The sequence below is a fragment of the Diaphorina citri genome, unplaced genomic scaffold (assembly GCF_000475195.1).
Source record: "Diaphorina citri unplaced genomic scaffold, Diaci psyllid genome assembly version 1.1 scaffold1944, whole genome shotgun sequence".
In the NCBI taxonomy this organism is placed as follows: Eukaryota; Metazoa; Arthropoda; class Insecta; order Hemiptera; family Psyllidae; genus Diaphorina; species Diaphorina citri.
The window spans coordinates 4,668-32,265 of NW_007379370.1; the positions used below are offsets into that span (position 1 = coordinate 4,668).

The window sequence follows — 27,598 nt, forward strand, 5'->3', positions numbered from 1 at the left end:
ACTAGGGAACTCACTAACCATACGCCGTTCACTGCACACCTTCCCAGCAAGAACATCGCGCACCGCGACCTGAAATGCGAAAACATCCTAATGACCAAGCGATTCAACGTCAAAATTGCCGACTTTGGTTTCGCGCGCTACTGCGTCGACAAAGAGGGGCGCCGCGTTCTGAGCCGCACGTACTGTGGCTCGGCCGCCTACGCCGCCCCTGAAGTGATTTCCGGCAACCCGTACAACCCGAAACTGGCGGACATTTGGTCCCTTGGGGTGATTACGTTCATTATGTTGAACGCTGCGATGCCGTTCGATGATTCAAATTTGAAGCAGTTGTTCAAGGAGCAGACGTCGAAAAATTGGACGTTCCGACACAAAGTGAAAGATATTCTCAGTCATCAGGTAAAAGTGAAGGATATTCTCAGTCATCAGGTAAAAGTGAAGGATATTCTCAGCCATCAGGTAAAAGTGAAGGATATTCTCAGTCATCAGGTAAAAGTGAAAGATATTCTCAGTCATCAGGTAAAAGTGAAGGATATTCTCAGCCATCAGGTAAAAGTGAAGGATATTCTCAGTCATCAGGTAAAAGTGAAAGATATTCTCAGTCATCAGGTAAAAGTGAAGGATATTCTCAGCCATCAGGTAAAAGTGAAGGATATTCTCAGTCATCAGGTAAAAGTGAAAGATATTCTCAGTCATCAGGTAAAAGTGAAGGATATTCTCAGCCATCAGGTAAAAGTGAAGGATATTCTCAGTCATCAGGTAAAAGTGAAAGATATTCTCAGTCATCAGGTAAAAGTGAAGGATATTCTCAGCCATCAGGTAAAAGTGAAGGATATTCTCAGTCATCAGGTAAAAGTGAAAGATATTCTCAGTCATCAGGTAAAAGTGAAGGATATTCTCAGCCATCAGGTAAAAGTGAAGGATATTCTCAGTCATCAGGTAAAAGTGAAAGATATTCTCAGTCATCAGGTAAAAGTGAAGGATATTCTCAGCCATCAGGTAAAAGTGAAGGATATTCTCAGTCATCAGGTAAAAGTGAAAGATATTCTCAGTCATCAGGTAAAAGTGAAGGATATTCTCAGCCATCAGGTAAAAGTGAAGGATATTCTCAGTCATCAGGTAAAAGTGAAAGATATTCTCAGTCATCAGGTAAAAGTGAAGGATATTCTCAGCCATCAGGTAAAAGTGAAGGATATTCTCAGTCATCAGGTAAAAGTGAAAGATATTCTCAGTCATCAGGTAAAAGTGAAGGATATTCTCAGCCATCAGGTAAAAGTGAAGGATATTCTCAGTCATCAGGTAAAAGTGAAAGATATTCTCAGTCATCAGGTAAAAGTGAAGGATATTCTCAGCCATCAGGTAAAAGTGAAGGATATTCTCAGTCATCAGGTAAAAGTGAAAGATATTCTCAGTCATCAGGTAAAAGTGAAGGATATTCTCAGCCATCAGGTAAAAGTGAAGGATATTCTCAGTCATCAGGTAAAAGTGAAAGATATTCTCAGTCATCAGGTAAAAGTGAAGGATATTCTCAGCCATCAGGTAAAAGTGAAGGATATTCTCAGTCATCAGGTAAAAGTGAAAGATATTCTCAGTCATCAGGTAAAAGTGAAGGATATTCTCAGCCATCAGGTAAAAGTGAAGGATATTCTCAGTCATCAGGTAAAAGTGAAAGATATTCTCAGTCATCAGGTAAAAGTGAAGGATATTCTCAGCCATCAGGTAAAAGTGAAGGATATTCTCAGTCATCAGGTAAAAGTGAAAGATATTCTCAGTCATCAGGTAAAAGTGAAGGATATTCTCAGCCATCAGGTAAAAGTGAAGGATATTCTCAGTCATCAGGTAAAAGTGAAAGATATTCTCAGTCATCAGGTAAAAGTGAAGGATATTCTCAGCCATCAGGTAAAAGTGAAGGATATTCTCAGTCATCAGGTAAAAGTGAAAGATATTCTCAGTCATCAGGTAAAAGTGAAGGATATTCTCAGCCATCAGGTAAAAGTGAAGGATATTCTCAGTCATCAGGTAAAAGTGAAAGATATTCTCAGTCATCAGGTAAAAGTGAAGGATATTCTCAGCCATCAGGTAAAAGTGAAGGATATTCTCAGTCATCAGGTAAAAGTGAAAGATATTCTCAGTCATCAGGTAAAAGTGAAGGATATTCTCAGCCATCAGGTAAAAGTGAAGGATATTCTCAGTCATCAGGTAAAAGTGAAAGATATTCTCAGTCATCAGGTAAAAGTGAAGGATATTCTCAGCCATCAGGTAAAAGTGAAGGATATTCTCAGTCATCAGGTAAAAGTGAAAGATATTCTCAGTCATCAGGTAAAAGTGAAGGATATTCTCAGCCATCAGGTAAAAGTGAAGGATATTCTCAGTCATCAGGTAAAAGTGAAAGATATTCTCAGTCATCAGGTAAAAGTGAAGGATATTCTCAGCCATCAGGTAAAAGTGAAGGATATTCTCAGTCATCAGGTAAAAGTGAAAGATATTCTCAGTCATCAGGTAAAAGTGAAGGATATTCTCAGCCATCAGGTAAAAGTGAAGGATATTCTCAGTCATCAGGTAAAAGTGAAAGATATTCTCAGTCATCAGGTAAAAGTGAAGGATATTCTCAGCCATCAGGTAAAAGTGAAGGATATTCTCAGTCATCAGGTAAAAGTGAAAGATATTCTCAGTCATCAGGTAAAAGTGAAGGATATTCTCAGCCATCAGGTAAAAGTGAAGGATATTCTCAGTCATCAGGTAAAAGTGAAAGATATTCTCAGTCATCAGGTAAAAGTGAAGGATATTCTCAGCCATCAGGTAAAAGTGAAGGATATTCTCAGTCATCAGGTAAAAGTGAAAGATATTCTCAGTCATCAGGTAAAAGTGAAGGATATTCTCAGCCATCAGGTAAAAGTGAAGGATATTCTCAGTCATCAGGTAAAAGTGAAAGATATTCTCAGTCATCAGGTAAAAGTGAAGGATATTCTCAGCCATCAGGTAAAAGTGAAGGATATTCTCAGTCATCAGGTAAAAGTGAAAGATATTCTCAGTCATCAGGTAAAAGTGAAGGATATTCTCAGCCATCAGGTAAAAGTGAAGGATATTCTCAGTCATCAGGTAAAAGTGAAAGATATTCTCAGTCATCAGGTAAAAGTGAAGGATATTCTCAGCCATCAGGTAAAAGTGAAGGATATTCTCAGTCATCAGGTAAAAGTGAAAGATATTCTCAGTCATCAGGTAAAAGTGAAGGATATTCTCAGCCATCAGGTAAAAGTGAAGGATATTCTCAGTCATCAGGTAAAAGTGAAAGATATTCTCAGTCATCAGGTAAAAGTGAAGGATATTCTCAGCCATCAGGTAAAAGTGAAGGATATTCTCAGTCATCAGGTAAAAGTGAAAGATATTCTCAGTCATCAGGTAAAAGTGAAGGATATTCTCAGCCATCAGGTAAAAGTGAAGGATATTCTCAGTCATCAGGTAAAAGTGAAAGATATTCTCAGTCATCAGGTAAAAGTGAAGGATATTCTCAGCCATCAGGTAAAAGTGAAGGATATTCTCAGTCATCAGGTAAAAGTGAAAGATATTCTCAGTCATCAGGTAAAAGTGAAGGATATTCTCAGCCATCAGGTAAAAGTGAAGGATATTCTCAGTCATCAGGTAAAAGTGAAAGATATTCTCAGTCATCAGGTAAAAGTGAAGGATATTCTCAGCCATCAGGTAAAAGTGAAGGATATTCTCAGTCATCAGGTAAAAGTGAAAGATATTCTCAGTCATCAGGTAAAAGTGAAGGATATTCTCAGCCATCAGGTAAAAGTGAAGGATATTCTCAGTCATCAGGTAAAAGTGAAAGATATTCTCAGTCATCAGGTAAAAGTGAAGGATATTCTCAGCCATCAGGTAAAAGTGAAGGATATTCTCAGTCATCAGGTAAAAGTGAAAGATATTCTCAGTCATCAGGTAAAAGTGAAGGATATTCTCAGCCATCAGGTAAAAGTGAAGGATATTCTCAGTCATCAGGTAAAAGTGAAAGATATTCTCAGTCATCAGGTAAAAGTGAAGGATATTCTCAGCCATCAGGTAAAAGTGAAGGATATTCTCAGTCATCAGGTAAAAGTGAAAGATATTCTCAGTCATCAGGTAAAAGTGAAGGATATTCTCAGCCATCAGGTAAAAGTGAAGGATATTCTCAGTCATCAGGTAAAAGTGAAAGATATTCTCAGTCATCAGGTAAAAGTGAAGGATATTCTCAGCCATCAGGTAAAAGTGAAGGATATTCTCAGTCATCAGGTAAAAGTGAAAGATATTCTCAGTCATCAGGTAAAAGTGAAGGATATTCTCAGCCATCAGGTAAAAGTGAAGGATATTCTCAGTCATCAGGTAAAAGTGAAAGATATTCTCAGTCATCAGGTAAAAGTGAAGGATATTCTCAGCCATCAGGTAAAAGTGAAGGATATTCTCAGTCATCAGGTAAAAGTGAAAGATATTCTCAGTCATCAGGTAAAAGTGAAGGATATTCTCAGCCATCAGGTAAAAGTGAAGGATATTCTCAGTCATCAGGTAAAAGTGAAAGATATTCTCAGTCATCAGGTAAAAGTGAAGGATATTCTCAGCCATCAGGTAAAAGTGAAGGATATTCTCAGTCATCAGGTAAAAGTGAAAGATATTCTCAGTCATCAGGTAAAAGTGAAGGATATTCTCAGCCATCAGGTAAAAGTGAAGGATATTCTCAGTCATCAGGTAAAAGTGAAAGATATTCTCAGTCATCAGGTAAAAGTGAAGGATATTCTCAGCCATCAGGTAAAAGTGAAGGATATTCTCAGTCATCAGGTAAAAGTGAAAGATATTCTCAGTCATCAGGTAAAAGTGAAGGATATTCTCAGCCATCAGGTAAAAGTGAAGGATATTCTCAGTCATCAGGTAAAAGTGAAAGATATTCTCAGTCATCAGGTAAAAGTGAAGGATATTCTCAGCCATCAGGTAAAAGTGAAGGATATTCTCAGTCATCAGGTAAAAGTGAAAGATATTCTCAGTCATCAGGTAAAAGTGAAGGATATTCTCAGCCATCAGGTAAAAGTGAAGGATATTCTCAGTCATCAGGTAAAAGTGAAAGATATTCTCAGTCATCAGGTAAAAGTGAAGGATATTCTCAGCCATCAGGTAAAAGTGAAGGATATTCTCAGTCATCAGGTAAAAGTGAAAGATATTCTCAGTCATCAGGTAAAAGTGAAGGATATTCTCAGCCATCAGGTAAAAGTGAAGGATATTCTCAGTCATCAGGTAAAAGTGAAAGATATTCTCAGTCATCAGGTAAAAGTGAAGGATATTCTCAGCCATCAGGTAAAAGTGAAGGATATTCTCAGTCATCAGGTAAAAGTGAAAGATATTCTCAGTCATCAGGTAAAAGTGAAGGATATTCTCAGCCATCAGGTAAAAGTGAAGGATATTCTCAGTCATCAGGTAAAAGTGAAAGATATTCTCAGTCATCAGGTAAAAGTGAAGGATATTCTCAGCCATCAGGTAAAAGTGAAGGATATTCTCAGTCATCAGGTAAAAGTGAAAGATATTCTCAGTCATCAGGTAAAAGTGAAGGATATTCTCAGCCATCAGGTAAAAGTGAAGGATATTCTCAGTCATCAGGTAAAAGTGAAAGATATTCTCAGTCATCAGGTAAAAGTGAAGGATATTCTCAGCCATCAGGTAAAAGTGAAGGATATTCTCAGTCATCAGGTAAAAGTGAAAGATATTCTCAGTCATCAGGTAAAAGTGAAGGATATTCTCAGCCATCAGGTAAAAGTGAAGGATATTCTCAGTCATCAGGTAAAAGTGAAAGATATTCTCAGTCATCAGGTAAAAGTGAAGGATATTCTCAGCCATCAGGTAAAAGTGAAGGATATTCTCAGTCATCAGGTAAAAGTGAAAGATATTCTCAGTCATCAGGTAAAAGTGAAGGATATTCTCAGCCATCAGGTAAAAGTGAAGGATATTCTCAGTCATCAGGTAAAAGTGAAAGATATTCTCAGTCATCAGGTAAAAGTGAAGGATATTCTCAGCCATCAGGTAAAAGTGAAGGATATTCTCAGTCATCAGGTAAAAGTGAAAGATATTCTCAGTCATCAGGTAAAAGTGAAGGATATTCTCAGCCATCAGGTAAAAGTGAAGGATATTCTCAGTCATCAGGTAAAAGTGAAAGATATTCTCAGTCATCAGGTAAAAGTGAAGGATATTCTCAGCCATCAGGTAAAAGTGAAGGATATTCTCAGTCATCAGGTAAAAGTGAAAGATATTCTCAGTCATCAGGTAAAAGTGAAGGATATTCTCAGCCATCAGGTAAAAGTGAAGGATATTCTCAGTCATCAGGTAAAAGTGAAAGATATTCTCAGTCATCAGGTAAAAGTGAAGGATATTCTCAGCCATCAGGTAAAAGTGAAGGATATTCTCAGTCATCAGGTAAAAGTGAAAGATATTCTCAGTCATCAGGTAAAAGTGAAGGATATTCTCAGCCATCAGGTAAAAGTGAAGGATATTCTCAGTCATCAGGTAAAAGTGAAAGATATTCTCAGTCATCAGGTAAAAGTGAAGGATATTCTCAGCCATCAGGTAAAAGTGAAGGATATTCTCAGTCATCAGGTAAAAGTGAAAGATATTCTCAGTCATCAGGTAAAAGTGAAGGATATTCTCAGCCATCAGGTAAAAGTGAAGGATATTCTCAGTCATCAGGTAAAAGTGAAAGATATTCTCAGTCATCAGGTAAAAGTGAAGGATATTCTCAGCCATCAGGTAAAAGTGAAGGATATTCTCAGTCATCAGGTAAAAGTGAAAGATATTCTCAGTCATCAGGTAAAAGTGAAGGATATTCTCAGCCATCAGGTAAAAGTGAAGGATATTCTCAGTCATCAGGTAAAAGTGAAAGATATTCTCAGTCATCAGGTAAAAGTGAAGGATATTCTCAGCCATCAGGTAAAAGTGAAGGATATTCTCAGTCATCAGGTAAAAGTGAAAGATATTCTCAGTCATCAGGTAAAAGTGAAGGATATTCTCAGCCATCAGGTAAAAGTGAAGGATATTCTCAGTCATCAGGTAAAAGTGAAAGATATTCTCAGTCATCAGGTAAAAGTGAAGGATATTCTCAGCCATCAGGTAAAAGTGAAGGATATTCTCAGTCATCAGGTAAAAGTGAAAGATATTCTCAGTCATCAGGTAAAAGTGAAGGATATTCTCAGCCATCAGGTAAAAGTGAAGGATATTCTCAGTCATCAGGTAAAAGTGAAAGATATTCTCAGTCATCAGGTAAAAGTGAAGGATATTCTCAGCCATCAGGTAAAAGTGAAGGATATTCTCAGTCATCAGGTAAAAGTGAAAGATATTCTCAGTCATCAGGTAAAAGTGAAGGATATTCTCAGCCATCAGGTAAAGCTCTCATTGTTGTGTACAAACATTTAAGATTTCTAAATTTTAGATTTTAATTAATTTTTTTATTGTTTAATTTTTTATAATAAAAAACAAACCTTACAAATTGATGTTCATTTTGGTAAAAATCAATTCGAATTTTTCTTTTTTCTTTTTTTTAGGGACTTATACCTTTTTTTATTACTATCGTGATAATAAAGGAAGGACGGGCTAAAAATCGCCATCTTTCCTTTCTATCTTTGGATATATGTTTTCATACCTATGGGCCTTATGGCTGGATTCACAGTAGGTATGTTGGATTTGAGCTAACTAGATAAATATTAAAGTTAACTTAACAGCTGTTAAGTTAATGAAAGATCTTCGGATAACTTTTGACTTGAGGTTATCATGATCTTCTGGTTATAGTTAACTTCAAGTTATCTTGTTCTGGTTACTTATGACCGGGCCCACAATTGGAGTTTAAACTCGCTTCAACTCTTGGCTTGACAATCTGATTGGTTGATTTCAAAATTTTCAGCCAATCAAATTTGCTTAATCCAAGAGTTTGAGTTTAAACTCTTGATTGTGACCCTGGTCTATCGGATTTTTAATCGAACTGTGGTCCCAGCTATTAGTCATGTAAATTCAGATTAATTTTAAGACAAAATTTTCTTTTTTACTTTCCTTATCCTGGAATAAGGGAAGTATTTTTTTTTTCCTTTTTTTTCTAGGTGGAAACCAAGAGTTTAACAGAGTTTAAACTCGATTGTGACCCTGATGATGGTCTATCGGATTATTAATCGAACTGTGGTCCCAGCTATTAGTCATGTAAATTCAGATTAACTTTAAGACAAAATTTTCTTTTTTACTTTCCTTATCCTGGAATAAGGAAAGTATTTTTTTCTAGGTGAAAAAAAAAAAAATACAATTAAATATTTCTATAAATTTAAAATATTCTAAGCTCTCATTGTTGTGTACAAACATTTAAGATTTCTAAATTTTAGATTTTAATTAATTTTTTTATTGTTTAAAAAAATAATAAAAAACAAACCTTACAAATTGATGTTCATTTTGGTAAAAATCAATTCGAATTTTTCTTTTTTCCTTTTTTTAGGGACGGACTGACAGACGAACGAACATTAGTATTTATTTTATTTTAGGCTAGTGTAATGTACAAATAAGTATCTCTTTTTTTGCAATAAAATTCATGTTGAAATTCATCTTAGGGTGTCAGACCGAAATGTCAAAGTAAACCGACCTGTTGGGTGTTGCCGACCTGTTGTGGCAGCTACAAATCCGCAGGTTGTAGGTTCGAATCCTAACTTGGGCGTGGTTTCAACTGTAGGGTGAACATATCGCCTGTAAGTCGGATAGTGCTTGAAGTTTCACCATTCGATTCGGCGTGAAAAATCGTATAGATTAGAATATTCAATCCTTCCACCTTTTCTTCGTTCTCCCTTGCCCTTTTCTCCCCCTCACTTCCATTCTCTCAACTCTTTTCCCTATGTAGCTCTCATCTCTTTCAACATGTCCATACCTATGTAGTCTCCTCTCCTGGATTTTCTTTGACACTTCTGTTACTTTTAACCTATTCTTTATTTCTGATCCTGTCCAACCTCTTAATAAGCTCTCTTTTTTTTGCAATAAAATTCATGTTGAAATTCATCTTAGGGTGTCAGACCGAAATGTCAAAGTAAATCATGAATCGACTTTGGGTGTTGCCGACCTGTTGTGGCAGCTACAAATCCGCAGGTTGTAGGTTCGAATCCTAACTTGGGCGTGGTTTCAACTGTAGGGTGATGTGTAGTAGGTATTGTTTAACTGGAACCCACATTCGCTACATAAATAGCGAATTCGGTCCGTTGTAGTGTACGTAGTAAAGAATGGTTGGGCCCTTGAGATCATTTCGCCTCAGAAAAAAAAAGTAAGAAAAAAAGTAGTGAATTCAAGTTCAAAATTAGTTACAAATTTTTCGGTGCAGTCCAAAACTCCATAAATATTGACAAAATTGAAGATGAATTCTAATTTATTCTAACAAAAGAATATTTATGTATAAACAAACAAAAACAAAATTACAGTTCGAAATGAAGATGTGTGTTATGTATGCTGGCCACAACTCTGAGCTGAAGCTTCAGTCTTAATAAATCTAAACTTTGATTGCCACGAAAACTAACTGCTCTTCTCAAGAGGTATATGCCAGTATGCACTTTTGACATCAAACAGAGAGAATATCTTGCTATTCACCAATTTGTCAAACAAATTATCCACACGACTTTGGTTTCGCGCGCTACTGCGTCGACAAAGAGGGGCGCCGCGTTCTGAGCCGCACGTACTGTGGCTCGGCCGCCTACGCCGCCCCTGAAGTGATTTCCGGCAACCCGTACAACCCGAAACTGGCGGACATTTGGTCCCTTGGGGTGATTACGTTCATTATGTTGAACGCTGCGATGCCGTTCGATGATTCGAATTTGAAGCAGTTGTTCAAGGAGCAGACGTCGAAAAATTGGACGTTCCGACATAAAGTGAAGGATATTCTCAGTCATCAGGTAAAAGTGAAGGATATTCTCAGTCATCAGGTAAAAGTGAAGGATATTCTCAGTCATCAGGAAAAGTAGTGAATTCAAGTTCAAAATTAGTTACAAATTTTTCGGTGCAGTCCAAAACTCCATAAATATTGACAAAATTGAAGATGAGATAATGAAACCTAAAGTTGGGCCAAATTTTAAAACCCTGAAATGAAGTATTCCAGCAACATAATAGTGGGCTTCTTGTGTACGGCTTGCTTAGCACACTAGGCTTGGCTTGTACCCCGGGTGTTTTATTGCCTAGGCTGGGATTGTACCCGCGCCCTCCCGTTTACCAGGCGCGCACCTGTGACCATTACGCCACCTAGGCCGATTTCATCTTATCTAATTGGATTACAGATGTGTCCAATCTTAGAAGAAACGAACTAGCGGAAATTAGTTCTACCTTCCCCGTAAATGGTGGTGTAGTGGTCTGGACTCTAGAGTAAAGGGACTTTTCAGTCCTATGCGAGCAGTTGTATAAATAAGCACTATTATTATTATTCATATCCCCAGGACCCCAGGAATCTTTGGTCTTTATGGAATCGGAAATTAATCAAGAAAATTCTCTAATGCAAAGTCAACAAGAAACCTTTAGTGAAGGTAGGTATTATTATTTTTGAAGGAAAAAAAGTGAGTTTTTTTTTTTTAAGAGGTTTGACAGAGGGAACTGTAACTGCTAAGGTCTTATCGTCCCGAAATCGAAGAGAGAAGGAAGACAGGATAACAACATTACCCAAGTAAGCGCAACTGATCTATTATCTTAACTTTTTAGGATAATGTCCGCTCCTTACGCGAATCGAAACCGCGGCCTTGCGCTTACAAGGCAAGGTAGCGACCCTCCAAGCTAACTAGCCTGGCCGAAGAACTTTGTATTATTATTACCTTTTTTAGGAAAATCCTTAATGTGCCGAATTATGCTGTCATTTTCAAGTGTTACAATATCTTTTACCACCAATATCTTTCGATATCAAATTTGATATCTTTTTTTACCAATATCTTTTAATTAATTCACCGGGTATGGAGTTGATATTCAAAGATGACTTGGAAAAGTTCATACTGGATAAATATTCACGCAACTTATTGCAGTCAGAAAAATTAATGTTCTTAACCACCGTTTTCAGGGACCAAAGTCTCCGGTAGAAGGAAAATAGAAGCAGGAATGCAGTTTGAAACCGAAATTCAGTTCAGCTACGACGATATAATATCATTTGGCAAGCTATCACGAGACTGGAACCCTATTCATTATTACCGAAACGATGGCAGGGTCAAACACTTGTCCAGGATATTTCGAATCCGGTCCGTTGAAGAAATAGAAGGTGAGTTATTAGAATTGGAAAAATTATTGAAAAACTGTAGACCTCACTAAAGAAAAGGCCCTTTGCGGGGTCCTTAAAGGTCCATTGGGGATCAAATACTAAACAAAATTAATTTTCCAGTCAAGTGAAGACCATGTCCAGAAATATGTATGATATAGTACTTGACCATTATCTCAAACTAAACAAAATTAAAAAAAAAATAATAATAATTTTTGTGTTGGCCAAATTTCATCAAAATCCGACCAACAGTTTCAGAGTTATGAGCGAACCGAAGACAAACTATTTCCATGCCTCAGTGATATAGTGGTCAAGATACTCGCCTGGTAAACAGAAGGGCGTGCGTGGGTTCAATGCCGGCCCAGGTATGGAACTTTATCCTCAGCATTGTTTGAAAATTTGACCATAATAATACCTAGATGCAGCCTACTCTGCTGGGGTCAAGGGAATCTTTACTAAAGAGTATCTTTATCCCAATAGTACCTAGGTTTACTTACTTACTACTTACTACATAGACTGAAGAGCGAGTGTCTGATGCCAGTGTCCGCTCTATCCCTCGTTCTTTTCCTGGATTTGTTCATGAATTTGTGAATATTAAAGTTAACTTAACAGCTGTTAAGTTAATGAAAGATCTTCGCATAACTTTTGACTTCAGGTTATCATGATCTTCTGGTTATAGTTAACTTCAAGTTATCTTGTTCTGGTTACTTATGACCGGGCCCACAGTTGGAGTTTAAACTCGCTTCAACTCTTGGCTTGACAATCTGATTGGTTGATTTCAAAATTTTCAGCCAATCAAATTTGCTTAATCCAAGATGCAGCCTACTGGTGGGGTCAAGGGAATCTTTACTAAAGAGTATCTTTATCCCAATCTAGGTTTACTTACTTACTTCATAGACTGAAGAGCGAGTGTCTGATGCCAGTGTCCGCTCTATCCCTCGTTCTTTTCCTGGATTTGTTCATGAATTTGTTTAACGAGTCTTTACTCTTTAGTTGGCCAAATTTCATCAAATCATTTATTTTCATTGTCATTCATTTTCAGCCAAAGCAAACCAAAATGCCGTCGAATCATCTAGTCAAAGCCCATCTCAACCAGAACCTAACGACCAATCAGATTCTAGCGACGAAGAAGATAGTGAAACACCTTCCCATGTTCCTATCATACCAGGAGCTCTACTGAATAACATTATCTCTGGAATTATGGGCACACAACTACCAGGTACCTACTCGTAGTGCCAGCCTAGTTAGCTCAGTTAATAGCGCGTCTGCCTTGTAAGCGCTTGGCCGCGGGTTCGATTCCCGCCCGGGGCGGATTTTATCCTGATGGGATAATGTTCGTTCTCGGCATTTTCAGCCAAAGCAAACCAAAATGCCGTCGAATCATCTAGTCAAACCCCATCTCAATCAGAACCTAACGACCAATCAGATTCTAGCGACGAAGAAAATAGTGAAACACCTTCCCATGTTCCTATCATACCAGGAGCTCTACTGAATAACATTATCTCTGGAATTATGGGCACACAACTACCAGGTACCTAATGTACTCGTAGTGCCAGCCTAGTTAGCTCAGTTGGTAGCGCGTCTGCCTTGTAAGCGCTTGGCCGCGGGTTCGATTCCCGCCCGGGGCGGATTTTATCCTGATGGGATAATGTTCGTTCTCGGAACGGCTGGCTTTCTCCTATCCTGTCTTCCTTCTCTCTCCGATTTCGGGACGATAAGACCCTAGAGTTACAGTTCCCTCTGTCAAACCTCTTAAAAAAAAAAAAAAAAAAAAAAAATAGAGAAGTGGTCAATGTAATCAAATTAAAATGTATATATAACTTTCTGACTCCGTATGAGTTCACGTGACGAGACGTGATGGTAGTGTGTATCCTACCTTCAGATCGCCCATTAATATTCAGACCCTCTCCCTCCCCAGGTCCCGACTGTATCATCCTGCATCAGACCCTGGACTACAAGAACTTTGGGTTTGTCAACGAGAAGATCCGGGCTTTCTGACTCCCTATGAGTTCACGTGACGAGACGTGATGGTAGTGTGTATCTACCTTCAGATCGCCCATTAATATTCAGCCCCTCTCCCTCCCCAGGTCCCGACTGTATCGTCCTGCATCAGACCCTGGACTACAAGAACTTCGGGTTTGTCAACGAGAAGATCCGGGTTCGAGTCCGCGTCACGCAAGTACGGAAAATGCTGGTCACTGCTACGTATAAGGCTTGGACTATCAGACCTAAAAATAGCAATAAAGATGATATTGAGAGTAATGAAAGTGGTAAGGTGGTTATATTGAAAGGAGACGCTAAGCTGGTTTATAGAAGTTAGTATGTATTGAAGTTTATACTCTAAAGTGGTAAAGATGATAGTAAGAGTGATAAAAGTGAAAAAGGTGGTGGTAAAAGTGGTAGGAAAAGTGATAAGAGAAACCCTAGTAAGAGTGATAAGGTGGTTATATTACAAGGAGATGCTAAGCTGGTTTATAGAAGTTAGTAAGTATTGAAGTTTATATTATAAAGTGGTAAAAATGATAGTAAGAGTGATAAAAGTAAAAAAAAGGTGGTGGTAAAAGTGGTAGGAAAAGTGATAAGAGAGACCCTAGTAAGAGTGATAAAGTGGTTACCTATATTACAAAGAGATGCTAAGCTTATATATAGGAGTTAGTATTGACATTTAACCAACCTCAGTGGTGTAGTGGTTAGCGCCGTGGACTTCGGATCTGGTAATATGTATAAACAAACAAAAACAAAATTACAGTTCGAAATGAAGATGTGAACTTGGAATTTTCTCACCCCAAGTAATACAGTGATGTGCAAATACATTAACAAAGAATGAAGGATTAATAATTGTAATACCAATAATGAAAGTTCGTGAATAATTAAGTTTTGTAAACTGAAGTCTTAACATTTACAATACAGTGTGCGAGGAATTCAAAAGCTTTAAGTAGGTAGTCATTGCTAAAAAAAAAAAAAAAGTTGGAGTGGTTACTATAGATGGACTTTTAATCTGGAAATCGGTGGTTCAAGACCAAGTCAAGTCATAAAATTGAGCCTGTTGTTTTTTTTTTCATCGGGGAACAAACTAAAACACTAAAACTACGCATGCGTCCAGTCCAGAATAGTCCAGATAGTCTCCCATCCAGATACCAACCACACACAACGGTGCTTAACTCCAGTGATCCACCGGGAACTTTTGCATTTAACATGCTATCGCTACTGGGTAATTTCGAGTAAAAAAATCTGGTGTGAACATCACACGACTTTCCTTATCCTATTGAATGATGCTTATTTGAGTGTTCTTTTACAATATCTCTAACCAACATGCTATCGCTACTGGGCAATTTCGAGTAAAAAAAAAAAAAAGGAAAAATAATAATAATGATCTCATGAATACAAAACTTTTTCCGTTTTTCTCGCACACTGTATAATACAAATATCAACAAAAAACAAATTTTCGAAAACACAAACTTTTGAAAAACATTTCCTAATCCCACCAGTTCAATAGGTTGTGTTTCAAATAATTCAAATAACAGAAAAACATACCTAAACAAACTCCAAAGATACATGTATCAATACGAATGTTCCAAATGAAAATGACAAAAATATAATATTAAATAAATATACATCTGATTGTATTTAAAATGAAGTTGATAAAAACACAATTGAACAAAAATCCATGATTTTGTTTAAACTTTGAAATATGGCATAACATAACAAAAACAATACACAGAATATATTATGTTTGCCAATTGACTGTGTTTCTAACAAACGTAAATACATAATTATATTCTGCTTCGATGAACTTAATTCATTAAATACTGTGCTTCAATGAACTTACCTAAAACATAACAAACAAGATGGTATCAACAAAAAACAAATTTTCGAAAACACGAACTTTTGAAAAACATTTCCTAATCCCACCAGTTCAATATGTTGTGTTTCAAATAATTCAAATAACAGAAAAACATACCTAAACAAACTCCAAAGATACATGTATCAATACGAATGTTCCAAATGAAAATGACAAAAATATAATATTAAATAAATATACATCTGATTGTATTTAAAATGAAGTTGATAAAAACACAATTGAACAAAAATCCATGATTTTGTTTAAACTTTGAAATATGGCATAACATAACAAAAACAATACACAGAATATATTATGTTTGCCAATTGACTGTGTTTCTAACAAACATAAATACATAATTATATTCTGCTTCGATGAACTTAATTCATTAAATACTGTGCTTCAATGAACTTACCTAAAACATAACAAACAAGATAATTCACATAATTAAAACATAAGGAATACATGAACAAGATATACAAATGAATAAAATTAATACCACTCGTGTCAAACTTTTCCAAGCTCTATTTCTACTGCCAAGAAGAGTGGTGTTGTCAAAACCCCTTCTCAACAAACAATGCAATGGAAAACAATATTTCCACTTGTTAAGTTCGCACAATGGGAGTTTGTCTAATCCCCGCCATTGTGATGGAAGGTCTTTCGTCACCGCAGCGTGCTTGCGAAAGAAAGCCGAAGACGGGAAGGATGGGAAACCGACTCAGAATACTTTAGAAGATGGGAAAGTGACTCAAAATACTGGCAGAGGGAAAGAAATCCACGATGACGAAGAAGATATTAAAGGAACTCAAAATACCCGAGACAGTGGAAAAGAAAGGCGTACAACTGCAAACGGAGCAGACAGTATCAAAGGAACTCTAGATAATATCAAAGGAACTCTAAACAGGACAGATAGTGCTGAGGAAACGCTTATTGAAGGCAATACTGCGAACGGCGCAAAACATACTAAAGGAACTCAAAGTGGACCAGAAATTGCAGAGAAAACTACAAACCATATCACCCTTGAAAGCGATACAAAAGATGTCAAAGAAGGAATCGATAATACCATTGCAAGAAAATATATCAAAGAAAGCATTCCAGAGAGACAAAACCCAAAAGGGACCCAAGGTTTAGAAACCAGTAACCCCCAAGAACCAGCAACCAAAACAGAATATAAAGCCAAAACCCAACTCTCCAACAATCCACAAGGATCATCCAAAGAAATCCATCAGAAGAACGTCTTCGCCAGCGCCCATGAAGAATTTAACGAAATACTCCGTAGAAATGCCAATGAAGCACTGGGCAAAAATGGCGAAGTGTACATGGAAGGTCCGTCTAATAGTGGAGTGTATGGAAGGAAACATGTGGTTGATGGTGGAGGTGAAAGTCTTGTTGGAGAAGATGGTGGAGGTGACAATGGGAATGTGAATGCAAACAAGGAGGCTCCAAAGGCTGTGAACAACAATGACAAAGGTAAGTTAGGTAGATTACGGGACATTTTCAAAGGACATAGGGGTATTTATTTTCTTTTAAGAGGTTTGATAGAGGGAACTGTAAAGCTGTGTCCACACATGGTCGACGCCATCGATCGACGTCAACTGATAACTTACACTGCCTTGACAACATGGATTCATAGATTCAGCTCGTCGATCGACGGAGTGGACTATGTGTGGACACAGCCTGACAGCAAAGGTCTTTTCCGAAATCGAAGAGAAAAGGAGGACACGGTAGGAGAATGTCAGCTTTTCCGAAAACGGACCTTGTCTATTTAAGGATAATGGAGGAGTTGCAATTGGGAAAATATTATTAATAAAAGGTCGATTCCTACGTAAAAAGTTGTGAAAAATCCAAATCTGAGGTCCACGTCATCGCTTACGGGAGCGTATGCCGTGACGTCAAAGTTCACGAGTTACCGGTATTTTTTAAATCGATTTATCTCGGGATCTAGAAGTCGTAGAAGAAAAAGAAAAATTCCGTTGGTCCTCATTTTCTCCTTCATCTTCTTCTTTTTCTTCTTCTCCTTCTTCCTGCATTTTTCTTCTCTTCTTGGTTCTTCAGTCTTTCTTTTGCTCCCTCCTTTTCTCAATTTCCTCTCTATTTCTATTTTCGCTTTTTTCCTCTTCTTTTCCGTCTCTTTTCTCTATAGGTAGGTAGGTATCCGTTTTCTATGGAGGTACCTGTAATCCTACATCTTTTCTTCCTCTTCCTTCTCCTCTTTTTACACCTCTTCCTCTATTTCCACTTCCTCTCTCTTCCCTACCTTACTCTTACCTTGAATTTCTTGTTTATTTACACTTTCCTAATTTCCTTTTTCTCCCTTCCTCCCGCTATTATTACTTCTTTTTGTCTCTCCTCTCCCCTTTTTCTCACTCCTTTTTCTCTCTGTTATTTACAAAAGTTTTCGCATTCTTTGCTTTACCCGTGTTCCTTTTTCCTTTTGGGAGAGACACAAAACTGTCTTCTCTGTACATGTTTACTTTCTCCTTCTCCACCTCCCTTTATTTCTTCTTCTCCTTCTCCTCCTCCTTTTATTTCTTTCTCTCCTTCTCTTCATTCTTCTCTTTTTCTTCTTCTGGAATTTGTTGTTATTCTTCTTCTCTCCTGCTTCTTCTCTTTTTCTTCTCCTCCTCCTCCTCCTCCTCTTCTTCTTCTCCTTTTTATTGTTTGTTTTATTTTTTTCCCCTTCTGCTTTTTGTTCCTCTTCTCCTTTTTACTTTCTATTACTCTCTTTCTAGTTCTCCTCTTCTTCTCCATCTTTCTACTCCTCCTTCTCGTCCTCTTTTTCCTCTCTCCTTTTTCCTCCTCTTCCTTTGTTCTTTTCTCAGTCTTTCATGTATATTTACCTCCTCCTCTTCTTGTTCTTCTTCTTCTTTTTCCTCCTCCTCTTCTTCTTTTTCCTCCCCCTATTCTTCTTTTTTTTTTACATACAGAATACAGAATTTATTCAATTCAATTCAATTCTTCTTTTCCATCATCCTTCTACTCCTCTTTCATCTCGTCCTCTTCTTCTCGTCTTCCCTTGTCCTTCCCTCAGTCTTTCATGTTTGTATATTTACACACTTCTTTAATCTTTTCTTCTCTATATTTACATAGGTACTTCTTTAATATTTTCTTCTCTATATTTACACACTTCTTTAATCTTTTCTTCTCTATATTTACACACTTCTTTAATCTTTTCTGCTCTATATTTACACACTTCTTTAATCTTTTCTTCTCTATTTTTACACACTTCTTTAATCTTTTCTTCTCTATATTTACACACTTCTTTAATCTTTTCTTCTCTATATTTACACACTTCTTCAATCTTTTCTTCTCTATATTTACACACTTCTTTGATCTTTTCTTCTCTATATTTACACACTTCTTCAATCTTTTCTTCTCTATATTTACACACTTCTTTGATCTTTTCTTCTCTATATTTACACACTTCTTTAATCTTTTCTTCTCTATATTTACACACTTCTTTAATCTTTTCTTCTCTTTTCTCTCTCTGTAGACATTTTTCCTTTCCGCTTCTTTCTCCGTTTGGCTGTTTGTTCTTCAAATCTTTTCTCTTTTCAGTGCTTTGCTCGTTAATTAATTTAATTTGCGCCTTTTCCCCGTTCTGTTTGAACTTTCGTTTGAGCTGAAAAGTACTTTTGTTCCTACAGGTTCTTTCATTTTTTCCTCTTCCTCCTCCTCCTCTTTCTCTTTTTGTTCTTCTTCTTTTTCTTCTCCTTCTTCTTCTTATTCTTCTTCTTTTCATATTCCTTTCTCTTTTTCTTCCTCTTCCTTCATCTTCTTTCCCTTTCCTTTTTGTTCTTCTTTTCCGTCTTTTTCTTTCTCCCCCTTCTTCTTCTTTCCCTCTTTCTTCTCTTCTTCTTCTTTTTCTCCTTCTCCTTCCTCTTCCTCCATCTTCTTTCCCTTTCCTTTTTGTTCTTCTTTTCCGTCTTTTTCTTTCTCCCCCTTCTTCTTCTTTCCCTCTTTCTTCTCTTCTTCTTCTTTTTCTCCTTCTCCTTCCTCTTCTTTTTCTTCTTCTTGTTCCTTTTCTTCTTCTTCTTCTTCTTCTCCGTCTTTTTTTTCTCTTACTCCTCCTCCTCCTCCTCCTTGTTCTTCTTCTTTTTCTCCCCTCCTCCTCCTTCTTCTTTCCTTTTTCTTTTTCTCCTACTCCGTCTTTTTTTGTTCCTAATACAATTAAAACCAAGTTAGAGGGTAAACTAATTAGGATCCTAATTGGTTCGCCGTCCTTATTCCCTATTGCCCGCCATGTTTTAATTAGTGTTTAGACTTGAAAGTTGGTACCTATACCTACCTCCATCTTCTCTCCCTTTCCTTTTTGTTCTTCTCCTCCGTCTTTTTCTTTCTCCCCCTTCTTCTTTCCCTCTTTCTTCTCCTCTTCTTCTTTTTCTCCTTCTCCTTCCTCTTCTTTTTCTTCTTCTTGTTCCTTTTTTTCTTCTTCTCCTCCGTCTTTTTCTTTCTCCCCCTTCTTCTTCTCCTTCTTCTTGTTCCTTTTCTTCTTCTCCGTCTTTTTTTCCTCTTACTCCTCCTCCTCCTCCTTCTTTCCCTTTTCTTTTTCTCCCACTCCGTCTTTTTTTTTGTTCCTAATACAATTAAAACAAGTTAGAGGGTAAACTAATTAGGGGCCCTAATTGGTTCGCCGTCCCTATTCCCTATTGGCCGCCATGTTTTAATTAGTGTTTAGACTTGAAAGTAGATACCTACCTAATGAACTGGCTAAGTGGTTTGTTCATTGTTAATTGTTAGCCTCAAGATGTCTTTTATTTATTTATTTTATTGTTATTTTACAATTACAGTATAGAATTAAATACACGTATTGGTACAGGGAGGTCTTATCGTCCCGAAATCAAAGAGAAGAAAAGGAGAGAATTATAGGCTACCCATAGTTAGCTTGGTTGATAACGCGTCTGCCTTGTAAGCGTTAGGCCGTGGGTTCGGTTCCCGCCCGGAGCGGATTTTATCCTGAACGGATAATGTTCGTTCTCGGAACGGCTGGCTTTCTCCTATCCTATAGAGGTATTGGTAGAGAGAGGTCTTATCGTCCCGAAATCAAAGCGAAAGAAAGGAGAGAATTATAGGCTACCCATAGTTAGCTTGGTTGATAGCGCGTCTGTCTTGTCTTGTAAGCCATAGGCCGTGGGTTCGGTTCCCGCCCGGAGCGGATTTTATCCTGAACGGATAATGTTCGTTCTCGGAACGGCTGGCTTTCTCCTATCCTGTCTTCCTTCTCTCTTCGATTTCGGGACGATAAGACTCTAGCAGTCACAGTTCCCTCTGTCAAACCTCTTTAAAAAAAAACTTGATATTTGCATTCGCTTAAAAAAGTACAGTTATTAAAACTACCTATCTGTGCAGTGAATAGTTCTTTATAGAGGGAAATAGAGGCATCTATTGGAATTATTGGTAGAGGTCTTATCGTCCCGAAATCAAAGAGAATGAAAGAGAGGCTATGAGAAAGTCAGTCGTTCCGGTTCCGAGAACGGACCTTATCTCATTCCGATAAAGTCCGTCCCGGGCGGGAATCGAACCCAATTCAATTCAATTCAATTCAATTTATTTTTATTGTACATAATATGACATTAAAAATACATTTCAATGAATACAATTGTACAACGTCCCAAAGTCCGTCCCGGGCGGGAATCGAACCCGCGACCTGACTATTAATTTGATTCCCCTCTAAAACAAAGAGTTCAACAGTTGCTTTCCCCCTTCATCCCCTATCAGCAGGAATGTTATAAATTTACAGGATTACAAGGCCTTATGTTCCTCTAATTTATTTCTTGCTTCCCCTCTTCTACCTTCTGCTCTTCCTTTTTTCTCCTTTTTTATATTTTTTTTTTTTTTTCATTTGCCTCCTCTTCTTTCTCCTCCTCCTGTACCTTTTCCCTTCTCTGTTTTTACTCGTTCTCTTCTTTTCCTTATTCCCTCTCTTTCCAGCTTCACCTTATATTATTCTTCTTTTTTTTCTGGCTTTATTTAATGTGGCAGGATTCTCCAAAAGGAGCTCTTCCACCCAACCACAAAACAGGATTCTTCTTCTTCTTCTTCTTTCTCCTCCTTCCTTCTTCTTCCATCTCCCCTTCTTTCTGTGTGGTATTAACAGCGATGAAAAGAAAACAAGAAATAAAGAGAGAAAAAAATCCTGTGTGAAAAGGGAGAGAGAGAGAGAGAGAGAGAGAGAGAGAGAGAAAGGAGATTTTTTCTCATTTTCTCAAAAGAATTAATCAAAGTATTATGTGTGGCTTACGCTTAAACAACCTCGAGAGAGAGAGAGAGAAAGGAAGAGAGAAAGAGAGAGGAGGGAGAGAGATAAAATGCTGAAAATGGAAACCTGAATGTGTACACAGAATAGGTATTCGTAGATTGGGGATTAAAGAAGAAGAAGAAGAAGAAGAAGAAGAAGAAGAAGAAAAAATTACAACAAAAAAAAAGAGGGAGGGAGAGAAACAGAGCGAGAGAGAGAAAAGAGAGAGAGAGAGCGAGAGAGAGGAAAGATAGATAAACAGAGCGAGAGAGAGGAAAGAGAGAGAAACAGAGCGAGAGAGAGGAAAGAGAGAGAGAGAGAGAGAGGGTAGAAGGAATGGAAGAGGTAGAAGACAAGCACGGCAGAGGGAGAAATGATGAGAATAAGGGAGAAGGAAATTGAAGAGAGAAAGAGATGGAGGAAAGGGAAGAAGTAGAAAAGGGAGAGAGAAGGAGAGAGGGAGAGAGAAGGAGAGAGAGAGAAAAGGAGAGAGGGAGAGAGAAGGAGAGAGAGAGAAGGAGAGGAAAAGGAGAGAGAGAAAAAAGGCTGTAAATGGAGGAAACATTAAGATGAATGGCGAAAACTTAATGAGAAAAAAAAACTAAAGTAATTGGTTGTTTACGAGTAGGTAAGCTCAAAGGATTTAATCCTGATTTAGATTTAAGGCCTGAAAAGGACTTTTCAGTCCTATCCTAGAAGACAAATAATAGCTCCGTTATTATGTTCTCTACACACGTTCTTACAGTCCCATCTTGACTGCTTGGCTCTGTCTTTCATACAACTTGAACAGATAAGGTTCGTTCTTGGAACGGCTGCCTTTCTCTTCCGTCCTCCTTCTCTCTTCGATTTCGGGACCATAAGACCTTAGCAGTTACAGTTCCCTCTGTCATTCCTCTGTGAAAAAAAAAGAAAAACAAATCTTACAACACTGTCAACATCAAGATAAGATAAGTAGATAAGAAAATAAGATAAGATGAGATAAGTAGATAAACTAAGATGAGATAAGCAGATAAACTAAAATGAGATAAGTAGATAAACTAAGATGAGATAAGCAGATAAACTAAAATGAGATAAGTAGATAAACTAATGTGAGGTAAGTAGATAAAAAATAAGATAAGATGAGATAAGTAGATAAACTAAGATGAGATAAGCAGATAAACTAAAATGAGATAAGTAGATAAACTAATGTGAGGTAAGTAGATAAACCAAGATGAGATAAGTAGATAAACTAAGATGAGATAAGTAGGTAGATAAAAAAATAAGATAAGTAGATAAGAAAATAAGATAAGATGAGATAAGTAGATAAGAAAATGAGATAAGATAAACTAAAATAAGATAAGTAGATAAGGGAATAGAAGTTGAGTAAAGAAATATGAGGTAAATAAGGAAATGTAGGTAGGTATATTAAGTAGGTAGGTGCATATGAGGCAAATAAGGGAAGGTGTATCAACCCTCTGGAGGGTGGAAATACTCATTTATTTGTCAATTGTACAATCTATTCAGATTCTTACATGGTATTCTGTCAAGGTAAATGTTACAGAGGTAGCTTGCCTGTCAACGAGATTGGTAGATTCTGGGACCCGCCTTCCTATTGCGTAGGTAATAAATTAATGTCGTGACGTCATGACACACAAGTACATCAAACCTAGGAGGTAACAACTCCAAAGGTAACAACTTTTACAGAGGTAGCTTGCCTGTCAACGAGATTGGTAGATTCTGGACCCCACCTTCCTATTGCGTAGGTAATAAATTAATGTCGTGACGTCATGACACACAAGTACATCAAACCTAGGAGGTAACAACTTGGACTCCCAGTAGGGACGTAAAAAAAGTAGGTAGGTATGTGTCTAGTGTCAACCTATCAACTGGTGACGGAAAAAGTACGTACCTAGGTAATCTAGGTATTCTCTCCCCTTTTCTTTACCTTTTTCTGTGTATATTTCTCTCTCTCTCTCTCTTTCTCTCTCTCTTTCTCTCGCTCTCTCTCCCTCTCTCTCTCTCCCTCCTCTTCTCCTCGGAATTTTGTCAACTAGGTAGGTAGGTAATATATTTTATTCTCTCTCTCTTTCTGACTATATTTCCATCTTATTTCTCTCTCATTTTATTCTCTCTCTCTCTCTCTTTCTCTCTCTCTCTCTCTCTCTCTCTCTCTCTCTCTCTCTATTTATCTATCTCTCCCTCCTCTTTCCCTCCAAATTTTGTCAAATAGGTAGATATTCTATTTTGTTCTCTCTCTCTCTCTTTCTTTACCCTTTTCTCTTTCTTTTCATGTATGTATTTTCCTTTTATTCTCTCTCTCCCTCTCGCTCCTTCCCTTTCTCTCTCTCCCTCTCCCTCCCTCCTCTTCTCCTCCGAATTTGTCAACGAAATAGGTAAAGGTAGGTAGGTACCTATTCTATTTTATTCTCTCTCCCTTTCTTTACCCTTTTCTCTTTCTTTTCATGTATATATTTTCCTTTTATTCTCTCTCTCTCCCTCCTTCCCTTTCTCTCTCTCCCTCTCCCTCCCTCCCTTTTCTTCCCCTCTCTCCCTCCTCTTCTCCTCCGAGTTTGTCAACGAGGTAGGTAAAGGTAGGTATAGGTACCTATTCTATTTTATTCTCTCTCACTTTCTCCCTCCCTTTCTCTCTCTCCCTCCCTCCCTCCCTCCCTTTTCTTTCCCTCTCTCCCTCCTCTTCTCCGAATTTGTTTTATTCTATTTTATTCTCTCTCACTTTCTTTACCCTCTTTACCTCTCTTTCCCTCCGAATTTTGTCAACGAGGTAAAGAATTTCCTCTATCTCTAACACCTACGATACAAATAGGTGTTGTGTAAGTCCCCAAATCCCAAATTAGTTCCCCGGGATAATCTCATTTCCTACTGACTATCCCATTTTTCTCTTTGTCATCACATTCCTTCACATTGCTACACATGTCCCATTATTTTGTATCCCATTTTTTTACTTTCTCTTTTCTCTCTCTCTCTCTCTTTTTTTATTATTATTTTTTTTTATTTAGTCTTTATTTTATTCCTTTTGTCCCAATAATATACACATCAATCTAAAAAAAAAAAAAAAAAAAAAACTCTCCCTCCTCTTTCCCTCCAAATTTTGTCAAATAGGTTGGTATTCTATTTTGTTCTCTCTCTCTTTCTTTACCCTTTTCTCTTTCTTTTCATGTATGTAGTTTCCTTTTATTCTCTCTCTCTCCCTCCTTCCCTTTCTCTCCCTCTCCCTCCCTTTTCTTCCCCTCTCTCCCTCCTCTTCTCCGAATTTGTCAACGAGGTAGGTAAAGCTAGGTAGGTACCTATTCTATTTTATTCTCTCTCACTTTCTTTACCCTCTTTACCTCTCTCTTTCCCTCCGAAATTCGTCAACGAGGTAAAGAATTTCCTCTATTTCTACAATATAACACCTACGATACAAATGGGGGTGAGTAAGTCCCCAAATCCCAAATTAGTTCCCCGGGATAATCTCATTTCCTACTGACTATCCCATTTTTCTCTTTGTCATCCCATTCCTTCACATTGTTACACATGTCCCATTATTTTGTATCCCATTTTTTTACTTTCTCTTTTCTCTCTCTCTCTCTTTTTTGTTTAGTTTTTATTTTATTCCCTTTGTCCCAATAATATACACACCAATCTAAAAAAAAAAAAAAAAAAATTCCAATTCATGAATGAGATTCCAAATATAAAGAATCAAGCCCTTTAAAGAGAGAGAGGAGAGAGAAGAAAACGATAGGAAGAATGAAGGTGAGGAGAGAGAGAGAGAGAGAGAGAGAGAGAGAGAGAGCTTTGATAGAGGGAACTTCAACAACGGAGATCTTATCGTTCCAAAATCGAAGAGAAAAGGAGGACAGGATAGGAGAAAGCCAGCCGTTCCGAGAACGAACCTTATCCGTTTAGGATAATGTCCGCCCCCGGCGGTAATCGAACCCACGGCCTAGCTTTGCAAAGCAGACCCTAGGAGATATTAATTTGGATTTACCTAGATTCGGTACCTTCCTACTACCTCAGGTATCTACCTACTTAAATTGGGATAATGAAATTAATGGAAAAAGGATTAAAAGTACAAAGTAGGTACCTACTTACCTACCTACCTACCTACCCAAAGGTATAAAGGGTACCCCCGGGGGGGGTTGGTACTTAACAAAAACTTTTGCTTCTTAGAAAAAAAAAAAAAAATGCCCGTGTGCGAATTAAGATTTCTAACGAACTTTTTTTGTTTGCTTCCCTATCTGTGCAGGGTAGCAGAAAATTTGTTACGTTTCATGGTTTCATCCTTAAAATAATGTAAAGATATTATAAGTAGAAGCCTATAACGGATAGAAGCCTTTGAAATGTGGTGTTGGAGGAAATTGAAGAAGGTGAAATGGACTGGAAGAATGAGCAACGAGAGAGTATTGCAACTGGTTGGTGAAAGTAGACAGATTTGGAAGACACTGGAAGAAAGAAGACATAAATGGATTATATAGGTATTTCATTTCTTTCTTCCAACAATTATTATTTTTCTATGAAATGTATTTTGTATATCAGCAGGATAACTTGTCTCTAAAGCTGCGCTGGGTGGATTGATAAATCGGTGTAAATCCGTGTGTTAAATAACACTTCGATAGCTATCTAACAAACAGGACGGTATTATCTATAAACTTATTAAAGAATGCTCAAATGGTTCTGGTAAGCGTGTTAAAGGACGCTTAGTTGGGTAACCATTACTCAAAATTGTTCAAATACCGGGATTACACTGTTCTCATTTCGATAAGTACCTCTCTACTTTAGAGGTGAAATTGGCACACCATTTGAAATCTTTTTCTCTCTCTCTCTCTCTCTCTCTCTCTCTCTCTCTCTCTGTCCTTCTCTCTCTCTCTGTCTTTCTCTCTCTCTGTCTTTCTCTCTCTCTGTCTCTCTCTCGCTCTCTGGCTCTCTCTCTGTCTCTCTCTCATTTTCTTTATTTCTTTCTTTCGTCACTCCAATTTTTCTATTTTTCATCCATCTTGATCTATCTCCGTTTCAACGCCCCTAAGTTTCTGGTCTACCTATCTACACAAACATATTGGTGCTTTAAGAAACGACAGAGCGTACCACTTTTTTTTTACCTTGTGCTTACCACCTAGGTGTGTCACATGAATGAGAAATGAAAACCGCAGATTGCACTTCAGTCAGAGAGAAAATCAAGTTGGATTTAAAAAAAAATGTAAATGCAGTTTCTTTGTGTTATTATGTCACAACTTTGGTGCTCACTGCAGCATTGTAGGATTTTCTTTTTCAACTAAAAATAATCATCCCATTCATCCACTGATGCCGTCTGTTGAGTGGTTTTCCAACATCACATTGCTTGCTCTACGAAAATCTTTGAGCGGGAACATCATTTCCTATCAGTAGTCATTTTAGGTTTTGAGCTAGGTTCACACTGCACAGTTTTTTACTGCGACGTTTTTTTACTGGGACAGATTTTATTTTTCAAGTGGCGCATGCATTTAAATTGATATGCGCATTTATATGTCATAGCTACTCATTTTCCTCACGAGGCTGAGTGGCCCCGCAACAGCCAGTCACGGTATCAATCATTTGCATGATACAAATTTCTTGACCCCGCCGGGAATCGAACCCGGGGTCCGCTGAGTGGGCCCCACAACAGCCAGTCACGGGATCAATCATTTGCATGATACAAATTTCTTGACCCCGCCGGGAATCGAACCCGGGTCTCCCGCGCGTGCAACGCGAGCACAGGTGACCCCTAACCAGGGAGCTGACCCATCGTCATAATCTGCAGAAGACTACTTAAGCTGGCATTGCTGCAAATGCCTTGATATCCTCTATTGTTAAAAATATTATAAGTAGAAGCCTATAACGGATAGAAGCCTTTGAAATGTGGTGTTGGAGGAAATTGAAGAAGGTGAGATGAACCGAAACAATGAGCAACGAGAGAGTATTGCAACTGGTTGGTGAAAGTAGACAGATATGGAAGACATTGGAAGAAAGAAGACATAAATGGATTGGACATTTGTTTAGACTCAATGAGTATTTGGTCAATATCATAGAAGGAAGAAGAGATGGCAAGCAAGGAAGAGGAAGGCCAAGATGGATGTACATTGATCATGTTGTGAAGGCATCGGGTTGTACCAGTTATCAAGAAATGAAAGAGAAGACACCGAGCTGCCAACCAATCTTGAGGAGGAAGAAGAAGATTATAAGTATAGGTTTATGAACCAAGATTTATACAAAGAGGGAAAAGCACGTGTTCTTGACACTTTGAACCGGTCCACATATCAACCTTGCTCAACGTTGCTTAACT

The 27,598-nt window shown here is 37.7% G+C and overlaps 3 protein-coding genes across 5 annotated transcripts in view; all 3 read left to right on the forward strand.

The window, feature by feature from the left end:
• LOC103517743 (5'-AMP-activated protein kinase catalytic subunit alpha-2-like) lies at positions 1 to 11,083 on the forward strand (the record flags this gene model as incomplete). The annotated part of the gene is made up of 3 exons (XM_026829732.1): positions 1 to 497; positions 9,593 to 9,887; positions 11,054 to 11,083. Coding segments are annotated over 3 exons (822 nt in total), but the record flags the coding sequence as incomplete, so codon positions are not given.
• LOC113470931 lies at positions 8,993 to 16,619 on the forward strand (the record flags this gene model as incomplete). The annotated part of the gene is made up of 2 exons (XM_026829729.1): positions 8,993 to 9,554; positions 15,521 to 16,619. A coding segment is annotated over exon 2 (1,051 nt), but the record flags the coding sequence as incomplete, so codon positions are not given.
• The window catches only part of LOC113470932, a 22,040-nt gene continuing 5,352 nt past the window's right edge, over positions 10,911 to 27,598 (forward strand). Inside the window, exons 1-3 of one of the 3 annotated variants that reach the window (XM_026829731.1) lie at positions 10,911 to 11,248; positions 12,600 to 12,776; positions 13,333 to 13,954. In XM_026829731.1, the coding sequence (XP_026685532.1) occupies positions 11,092 to 11,248; positions 12,600 to 12,776; positions 13,333 to 13,565 (567 nt within the window). In that variant the 5' untranslated portion in view covers positions 10,911 to 11,091 and the 3' untranslated portion in view covers positions 13,566 to 13,954. Of the gene's footprint in view, positions 11,249 to 12,287; positions 12,465 to 12,599; positions 12,777 to 13,332; positions 13,955 to 27,598 lie in introns of those variants that run through there. The other 2 variants (XR_003393816.1, XM_026829730.1) reach the window with 2 other exon arrangements.